Here is a 10,638-nt window from a genome sequence, read left to right as displayed (position 1 = left end):
GGAAAGAGTTGGATAAATCCTACTCGTCACTTAATTGCACATTAGAATCAGTCTTTCCAAGACCTTGTTTGTTTCCTTATTTTCTTCATCCCTATACCCCTTCCTGTTTCTCTGTTGATGGACACCAGTTCATGAAGATCTTTTCCCCATATCCATACCAATATTTTATATTATCCAACATACTAATTTTAGTTAATATATGTAAAGTGGTATCTCATTGTTATTTTATATTCCCCCAATTATGGGTAGAGATTAGTACCTCCTTTTCACAGCACAACACCTGTTTGTTAACTTAGAGTGAAATGGTCTTTGTATGGAAATTACTTTTGATGTTAATTAAATATAATCATGTTTCTATTTATTTATTTATTTATTTATTTATTTTTGTGGCCTCCCCACACAGCACGCGGGATCCTAGTTCCGCGAGCAGGGATCTGACCTGTGCCCCTTGCAGTGGAAGCACCTGAGTATTAACCACTGGACTGCCAGGGAAGTCCCTATAATGTTTCAATTTATCACCTGTGCTTTGGGGGTCTTGTATTTTAAAGCCCTTCCCTCCCTCAAAGCCTGAAAGGTATTCTGTGGCCAGTCCCCCTACCCCTTTTATTAACTGCCCCATCCAAGCTCAGGTGCCACTGGACACGGCTTCCCAGCACTAAGTGGCTGCTGTTCTTTGAAGGTCTGACAACAGTCAATGGGGAGAAAAAATACTTCCCCACTTTCTTTCCCACCTTATACTTTTCTGCTCTGGGTTGCTATTTCTCCATTACATTAGGATTTGACCACCTCCTCTGGCCTCAGGAAGTTCTCTCATTTTTTATGTTATTTTGACATCTATTGATCTCCTTGCTTTTGTGGCTTTTCTAAAAATGAGTTTAGGACAGAGTCAGTCAGCAGCCCTGAACAATGGATTATTTATTGCACAGTCATTTTATTTTTAACATCTTTATCGGAGTATAATTGCTTTACAATGGTGTGTTACTTTCTGCTTTATAACAAAGTGAATCAGTTATACATATACATATGCCCCATGTGCACAGTCATTTTTAAAGGCTTTTCTAATAACATGAGAAAAGGCTCATGATACAATGATGAGTGAAAAGCAGGAGACAGAAGTGCATATAGCATAATCTCAATTGTGTATATACACACAAGAGTGAGCATGTGTTTATATATACATGTGAAGGAAAATGTGCTCTTATGCTGAAATGGCAGTAGTTACTTCTCAGTTGTGGAATTATGGATGATTTTAATTTTATCCCATAAATTTTCTGTGTGTTCCAAATCCTGCCCCTCCAACTTTTCTTCAGCGAGTGTGTATTTTTTAGCCAGAAAATTTCCTTTTTTTAAAAAAATGATGGTGCTCAACGATAAGGTTGCACTTTTAGACCATTAGAAGTATCTTCAAATGTATCTATATTTAAGTTGTCCTGTGAGTTTATCCTTTTAGATTAATCTGTGTAGTTTTCTGTCAATGTTTTATGTAAAGGTTTGAAGCCCTGTATGGGTTTAGGCCCAATTTTTTTTTAATGCTTTGTTAAATTTTAAAATTTTATTATGAAAAATTTCTAACAGACGTAGAAAGAATAGTATAGTGAACCCATATACCCACTCCCTAGGTTTAACAATTGCTCACATTTTGCTAGATTTGTCTTACATAAATTATTTACATCTTGATATTAAATTCATAAATATATGTACCTCTAAAAAATACTTACCAGCAATCAGCAATACCTTTACACACCTAACACGATTAACCATGATTTTTTTTTTTTTTTTTTGCGGTACGCGGGCCTCTCACTGTTGTGGCCTCTCCCGTTGCGGAGCACAGGCTCCGGACACGCAGGCTCAGCAGCCATGGCTCACGGACCCTGCCGCTCCGCGGAATGTGGGATCTTCCCGGACTGGGGCCCGAACCCATGTCCCCTGCATCGGCAGGCGAACTCTCAACCACTGCGCCACCAGGGAAGCCCAACCATGATTTTTAAGACTACTGTTTAGGGAATTCCCCAGCAGTCCTGTGGTTAGTGGTTAGGACTCTGCGCTCTCACTGCCAGGGGCCCGGTTCGATCCCTGGTTGGGGAACTAATATCCCGCAAGCTGCACAATGCAGCCAAAAAAAAAAAAAGACTGCTGTTTAAAATACATCCCCAAAGATTTTTCTCTTCTGTTCAACCTTCCAAACCAGGATTCTGGGTTTCCGCCGAGCCCCCTTGGTGGTTGGCAGATTTGTTAATCTGCGGACAGAGATCAAGCCTGTTGCCACGGAGCAGCTCTTGAGCACCTTCCTAACTGTAGGTAAGGAGGTTATAGAGGATGTTTAGGTAAGGGAATAGTTAATAAATTAAGTGGGGCATCATTGAGCAAGCTGGCTCATGACTTAGGAACTGAAGAACTCAAGGGACTACAAAAGCAAATCAGGCAGCTTGTTCTCAGAGTACTGGGGGAAATAGATCTAAAGGTGGATGGCAGGAAATTGAAAGTTTTCCCTAATGCACGCTTTGTGTGTCTCTGAAGTAGGAAGTGAGATCATTTACGACAGTGTAATTAGGGGATAACTTTATTTCCTTCTGCTTGATCTTAAACTAAATCTCAAACTCAAAATTCGGTCTGAATCAGTTACTGTCTGTGTATCATTGCCTTGGTGGTTTTTTTCATACTCCTGTACTTTCTTGGGAACTGTTTCCTATCTCCTGAGAATTGAGCAAACCTTAAGGCAACTCTATAAGAGGGTCAGAAATTCCCTGGTAGGGTTGCCCTTGGGCCTGGAAGATCACCACTGCCTCCTCCTACTCTGCAAAGGTTAGCCTATGTAACTCTTTGTGTGTGGAATTGACTGCCATCCCTCTGGCCTCTGTTCTCCATTGTCACACTCTGAGGTAAGGGGTCTGGGCTAGAATTCTCACTCCTGTTCTCCTTGCAGACATAGTGAGAATGGGAGGAATTCAGAGGTGCTGTGGTCTCTTGTCTGAGCCTCCTCAGGGTGCCATTTTCAATGACACAGTACTCTGCGTTGATATGACTGTTGAAATAGACATTGCAAGGTGAACTTCAACTTGCTTTGCTAGAGTGAATGGATTTACATTTATAATGAGGTGAAACTGAATATTTAAAGCACTTTTGACAGATTCATCATTCAGAATTTAAACTTATCAGGCTAGGGCTCTGCTGTTCTTACAAATAACCAAAAGCATACACTGTCACTGATTTGTTTCATATATTTTCTGATCACTTCTGCTTGTCCAATTTTATGCTTAGGCAAACATGCATTCCTGATGGATGGGAAGAATAGGCCTGCTGTCTAGAGACTCAGAGAAGGTTAACTCTCTTATATTGTGCAAGGTGCAGGGGAAGGGAGAGGCCAGAAAAAGGTTTGTAAAGGAGGTTATTAACACTTGGGCTGAGTATTGAAGAATCCATAGACGCTACCCAGGCTGCAAAGAGGGAAGGGCATTGGGCAAAATAACAGGAAGTATAATGGAAATGAGGGCACAAAGACCTGAAGGTACAAAGCACTGGTACATTTAGAGAAAAGCTTCTGGGTACACTCTACAGCAAAGGACAGTGTCTTAGTTTGGCTGCTATAACAAGATATCATGGACTGTGTGGCTTAAACAATAGGGATTTATTTTTCACAGTTCTGGTTACTAGAAATCCAAGACCAGGGTGCCACCAAGGTTGGGTTCTGGTGAAAGCCCTCTTTGTGATTCACAGGCAGCAGTCTTCTTCCTGTATCCGTCCTCACATTGCAGAGAAAGAATGAAAGAGGAATCATCTGTATCATGTCTCTTATAAAGGCACTAATCCCATCATGAGGACTCCTCCCTAAAATCCCACCTCCAAATACCACCATATTGGGGCTTCACCGTTTGAATTCTAGGGGGGTCATGAACATTCAGTCCATAGCAGGCAGGTAGAGGGATTGGCTGGAGATGGGTTTTAAATAATGGACTGACCTTAGCACAATTTTTAAAATGTATTACTAGATAACTTGGTATAATGATAACTAAATTTTGTATAGCCCTTGCAACTTGACAAAGCACTTTCACACAGTTACCTTATTTAATCCTCTTGACAAGAGTACAATAAGTAGGGAAGATTTATCCACATTTCAGACCTGAGAAAGAGGTTTAAAAGAGTTAAATGACTTCCCCAAATTCACAAAGCTACTAATTGTTAGCCAGGATTCAAACCCAGATTTTGAGACTAAAATATTTGATCTGCATATATTCTTCTATATTCATTCATTTATTTATTGAACAAATTTTGTTTCACTCTGTGTGGCAGGCTCTGAACTAGGTGTTGAATATATAAAAATGAATGACACCTCCCTGCCTTCAAGGAGCTTTATCTAATGGGGGAGCCACACATATACAGAGGGCCTGTGGGAATGTGGAGGGGAAGAGGAGGGGGTCTAGAAGTTAGGGCTGGGGTGATAGTTTCAACCAAGTCTTAAAGGGAGAATAGCAATCCTGCAGGAAGATACAGTGGGAAAGAACACCCTAGGTTTGGAAAAGGACTCTTAACCTTTTTTTGTGCAAGTGACTCCTTTGGCAGTCTAGAGAAGTTTCTGGATCCTTTCTCAAAATAATGTTTTTAAATACATAAATTAAAATACGTAGACTTATAAACAAAACTAATAATATTGAAGTATATATTTTTTAACCTAACATTACAAAAAGCTAATTTGTGATAGAGTAACATGTGCTTCGTTATTTACACATTAAATAACAAGATTTAGAGTGATCCAGTAACTACCATAATTTCGGACCATAAATATAAATGATACTTTGCAGTATCTGCAACAATGCTAATATGATATGAAAAATTTATTGATTTCTTCTGTTGAGAAAGTCACAGGTAACGCTAATACTATGGTTTGCTGCCTACCATTGTAACTGAAGGAAATGCTAAGTTTCAGGTAGAAGTTAGTGAAAATAAAAATGTAATTTTGTTTCCATCCAGTTCACAGGCTCCCTGAGTTAACCCTGTTCTAGGTGGAGGACAGAGCAGAGACCACAGCGACAAGAAATGAGAGAAGAGCATGGCAAGCTCAGGAGACTGTGTAGTTGAGCTGAAGTAAAGATTTTCTCCTTAGGCACTGGGAGGCCATGGAAAAGACTTTGAATGTGGAAAGATCAGATTTGAGTTTTAGAAAACTAATTGTAGCAGCATTGTGGAGGATGAATTGGGAAGGGCAAGCTGAGATGAGAGCCCTTGGGGGCTGTTGTAGTAAATGCACATGCAGTGAGTCCAAACTAAAACCTGGACATCTAGGGGATACTCAAGAACTGGAATGGAAGGAATTTGGTGAACATTTGGGCTGAGTGAGACAATTGAGAGAGAGGAAAAAGTTAAAAATGACTCCTAAATTTCTGGATTGGATGACTAAGTGTATAATGAAGCTGTTAACTATCTTAGGAATATATAGAAAGGAGCAGACTTAGGGAGATGGAGCAGAGGAAGATAATGAATTTAATTTTGGATATTTTGTTTCCTTGTGTAAAATAATAAGAAATAGATATATTGGTTTCTGTCCCCAGTTCCTGACACACAGCTCCTAAAACCCTTGTAAATTCCTAAGTGGTAGGAACACTAGGAGCATATCTTATTCTATTGAGGTGATTCTATTGAGGTGGTTCCTGGATGCCTCCTGGATGGAGGCTGTTCACCAGAAAGACCAAGCCATAATTAGAAGCTTGGAATTTTCGGCCCCACACCCTTGCCCTTTCTCCAGAGAGTGGAGAGGAGCTGGAAATAACTGATCATGGCTGGAGTTACTAATTGATCTTGCCTACGTAAGGAAGCCTCTATAAAAATTCCAACAGTATGGGGTTCGGGGAACTTTACAGGTTGGTGAATCAAAAGTTTCCATGTGCCACCATGCCAGGCCCCAAACTCCACAAAGACAGAAGCTTCTTTGTTCAGGACCTCGACCTATGTATCTCTTCTTCGGCTCTTGATTGATATCCTTTGTAATAAACCAGTAGTCTAGGGAGTAAACTGGTTTCCTAAGACCTGTGAGCCACCCTAGCAAAAATTTTTTTTTTGTGGTATAATTGTACAACATTTTGTTAGTTTCAGATGTACAGCATAATGATTCAGTATTTGTACATATTGTGAAATGATCACCACAATAAGTCTAGTTAACAAACATCACCATATATAGATACAGAATTTTTTTTTCCTTGTGAGGAGAACTTTTGAGATCTGTTCACTTAGCAGCTTTCAAATATGCAGTACAGTATTATTTACCATAGTCACCATCCTGATGACTTATTTTATAACTGGATGTCTGTACCTTTTGATTCCCTTCACCCATGTCTCCCACCCCCCGACCCCCCAGCCTCTGGCAACCATCCATCTGTTCTCAGTATCTGTGAGCTTGGGTTTGTTTTGTTTCATTTTGTTTTAAATTCTGTAAGTGAGATCATAGAGTATTTATCTTTCTCTGACTTATTTCACTTAGTGTAATGCCCTCAAGGGCCATCAGTGTTATTGCAAATGACAAGGTTTTATTCTTTTTTATGGCTGAGTAATATTCCATTGTATATATACCACATTTTTTTTTCTTTATCCATTCATACGTTGATGAGTACTTAGGTTGTTTCCATACCTTGGATATTATAAATAGTACTGCAGTGAATATGGGGGTGCAGATACCATTTTGAATTCGTGTTTTTGTTCTCTCTTCAGTTAAATACCTAGAAGTAAAATTGCTGGATCATATGGCAGTTCTATTTTTAATTTTTTGAGGAACCTCCATACTGTTTTCCACAGTGGCTGTACCAATTTACGTTCCCACCAGTGATGCACAAGGGTTCCCTTTTCTCCACAGCCTTACCAACACTGGTTATTTCTTGTCTCTTTGATGATAGCCATTCTAACAGGTATGAGGTGATGTCTCATTGTGGTTTGATTTGCATTTCCCTTGTGATTAGTGATGTTGAGCACCTTTTCATGTATCTATTGGCCACTTGTATGTCTTCTTTGGAAAAATGTCTATTCAGATCTTCTGCTTTTTTTTTTTTTTTTTATACACAATGTATTTATTTATTTATTTATGGCTGTGTTGGGTCTTCATTTCTGTGCATGGGCTTTCTCTAGTTGTGGCAAGTGGGGGTCACTCTTCATCGCGGTGCGCAGGCCTCTCACTATCGCGGCCTCTGTTGTTGCGGAGCACAGGCTCCAGACGCGCAGGCTCAGTAATTGTGGCTCACGGGCCCAGTTGCTCCATGGCATGTGGGATTTTCCCAGACCAGGGCTCGAACCTGTGTTGTCTGCATTGGCAGGCAGATTCTCAACCACTGCGCCACCAGGGAAGCCCTGCTTATTTTTTAATTGGATTATTTTTTTGCTATTGAGTTGTATGAGTTCTTTATATATTTTGGATACGAACCACTTATCAGATATATGATTTGCAAATATTTTCTCCCATTCAGTAGGTTGTCTTCTTGTTTTGTTGATGGTTTCCTTTGCTTTGCAGAAGCTTTTTGGTTTGATGTAGTCCCACTTGTTTATTTTTGCTTTTGTTGCCTTTGCTTTCGGTGTTAAATCCAGAAAATAATTGCCAAGACCAATGTCAAGGAACTCACCGCATATGTTTTTTTCTAGGAGTTTTATGGTGTCAGGTCTTAAGTTCAAGTCTTTAATCCATTTTGAGTTAATTTTTGCATATGTTATAAAATAGTTGTCCAGTTTTGTTCCTTTGCATGTGACTGCCCAGTTTTCCCAACACCATTTATTGAAGAGATTGTCCTCTCCCTGTTGTATATTCTTTACCCTAGCAAATTAATCGAACCCAAACAGGGGCTCATAGGGACCTCTAATTTATAGCCAGCTGGTCAGAAGCACAGGTGACAACCTGGACTTGCAATTGCCATCTGAAGTGGAGGGCAGTCCTATGGGACTGAGCCCTTAACCTGTGGAGTCTGATGCTATCTCCGGGTAGATAGTGTCAGAATTAATTTAAATTGTAGGACACCCAGCTGGTGTCTAAGAATTGCTTGGTGGTGGGGGAAAACCCACACACAGTGAAATTGGGTGCAGAATCTCACCTTGACAGGAACATCCAGGAGTAAATGTTGACTAGTTATTTAGGAGCTAAAATCTGTAGCTTAGGCGAGAAGTGTGGGCTGGAGCTGTAGATTTTATTATCATAGGTGGTAGTTCATCCAAGGAGAGCATGGAGATCGAGGTCATCAGAAAACCAGTTTTAAAAGTTTGGCGCATTCAGGAAATAGTGAAAGATTTGGAGCCTCAGGTTCATGGCTATAAAACCGGAATATTGAGGTCTGGAAAGGTAGATTGGAACCAGATTATTCATAATAAATAGCTGGCATTGATTGGTCTCTGACAATGTGTCAGGCACTGTGCTGAGCATTACTAGGGATTGTCTCTTTCACTCTTCACAACCCAAGGAGGGAAGAACTGTTACATTATCTCCATTTTACAGAGGGAGCTTAGATAGGTAAAATTACATGCCCAGTGTCTTACAGTCTAATGACTATTTAGAGTTTATATTTTGATCCCACAAACCTGACCTTAGATTGCACTTTTAGCCAGTACACCTGACTCCATTCGGTTATAAAGGGTCTTATTTACCAAACTCAGAAGTTTGGATTTTGTCACATAGGCAACAGGTTTCCTACACCAAGCAATGTTTTGTTTTGTTTTTTTGTTTTTTGAATCAGTAATACATTCCCACAGCTCACAATTTTAAAAAGATATCGAAAGGACATTATGCTCCATTGTATGGATCTACCATAATTCATTTAACCAGGCCCTTGTTGGACATAAAAGTTCCAGTATTTTGTTTTTACAACCACTGTTGCCCCAAATTACCCTGTACATATTTTACTTCATACATGATCAAATATATCCAGAAGTGGAAGTGCTGGGTCAAAGGGCACATACATTTTTACATAGATGTTTAATCAGTTTACATTCTCAGCAGTGATGTATGAGAATGCCTCTTCCCCGCTAGCCTCAACAACAACGTATTATCAAACTTTGGGTTTTGTTTGTTTCACATATAGCATCTTTTTATTTGTTTAAGAGCCATTTGTATTTTGTCTTTGCATATCCTTTGCTCATTTTTTAAAATAAATTTATGTATTTATTTATTTATTTTTGGCTGCGTTGGGTCTTTGTTGCTGCAAGCGGGCTTTCTCTAGCTGCAGCGAGCGGGGACCACTCTTTGTTGCGGTGCGCAGGCTTCTCATTGCGGCAGCTTCTCTTGTTATGGAGCATGGGCTCTAGAGCGCTGGCTCAGTAGTTGTGGCGCATGGGCTAAGTTGCTGCACGGGATGTGGGATCTTCCCGGACCAGGGCTCGAACCCGTGTCCCCTGCGTTGGCAGGCGGATTCTTAACCACTGCACCACCCGGGTAGTCCCCTTTGCTCATTTTTAGCTTTGTCATTGGTCCTATCAATTTACAGGAGCTCATACATAAGAAGGATAATAGCCCTTTGTGATATGAGATATAAATGTTTTCCCCAATTCTTTAATTTCTTTTGACTTTGCTTATAGTTTTTTGTTTTGTTTTTTTTGGGGGGGGGGGTGTTTGCCTTACAGAAACTTTTTGTTTTTAATGTAATCAGTCCATCTTTTCTGATGATTTTCTGATTTTGAATCATAGTTAGCCTTGCTCACTCCAACATTATGGAGGAATTCTGCTTTTTTTTTTCTTTTAGTACCTTTATAGTTTTATTTTTTGCATTTAAGTTTTTGATATTGTTGGAATTTATTCTGGTATATGTAATGAAGTATGGCTCCACTGTTGTTGTTTTTTTTCCCCAGATGGCTATCAGTTGTCCCAATAGCATTTGTTAAAGAGTCTCTTGTTTTTCCCTGTAGTAAATTTTCTTTATTTAGTTTCTTTATTTAGCTTTAGTTTCTGGACTTTCTGTTCTGCTCCATTGGACATTAAATCTGTTTATGAGCTGGTCTATAATGTTGTTGTTGTTGTTTAATATTTATTTAATTTATTTATTTTGGCTGCTCTGGGTCTTCATTGCGGCACTCGGGGTCTTTCTGGCGGCATGCAGACTCTCAGTTGCGGCATGCGGACTCTTAGCTGCGGCATGCATGTGGGATCTAGTTCCCTGACCAGGGACTGAACCTGCGGCCCCTGCATTGGGAGTGTGGAGTCTTACCTACTGGACCACCAGGGAAGTCCCCTATAATGTTTTAATTATTGAGGCATTATACTATGTTTTGATATCTGGTAGGTCTAGTCCCCTCTCTTTGCAGTTATTTTAACAATTTTCTAGCAGTTCTTAGTTATTTTTTCTTATGACCTTTAAAATTGTCATACCTAGTTACCCTCTAAAAGATCCATTGGTATTTCTGATGGATCAAGTTAAACTTACAAGTTTATATTTTTATAATTAAAAAATAAATGTGGTATATCTTTCAATTAGTGTTCAAATCTTATTTACCTAGAAAAGTTTGTAGACTAATGGAGAGTGATAGAATCAGCTTTGTGGGTGGGTATATAGTGGATTAGTTTCTATTTAGTGTGTACTATGCCAGAGGTTGGAAATACTAAAAAGTTTGAGTGCTGTTTGTCTCTTCAAGGACACATATACATGAGAACATAAACAATCATTAAAGGAGTATGTGAGGTTTTCTGGG

General features: G+C 39.6%; 1 protein-coding gene across 1 annotated transcript in view; it reads left to right on the top strand.

Moving 5' to 3' along the window:
• Positions 1-10,638, top strand: part of FAM20B (FAM20B glycosaminoglycan xylosylkinase) — a 26,096-nt gene that overhangs the window by 7,640 nt on the left and 7,818 nt on the right. The window contains exon 3 of the mRNA XM_007448526.1: positions 2,189-2,298. Within this exon, the coding sequence (XP_007448588.1) occupies positions 2,189-2,298 (110 nt within the window). The remainder of the gene's footprint in view (positions 1-2,188; positions 2,299-10,638) is intronic.

Source organism: Lipotes vexillifer, unplaced genomic scaffold (assembly GCF_000442215.2).
Source record: "Lipotes vexillifer unplaced genomic scaffold, Lipotes_vexillifer_v1.1 scaffold76, whole genome shotgun sequence".
NCBI classification, from domain to species: domain Eukaryota; kingdom Metazoa; phylum Chordata; class Mammalia; order Artiodactyla; family Lipotidae; genus Lipotes; species Lipotes vexillifer.
This window is presented reverse-complemented; position numbering and strand designations above follow the sequence as displayed.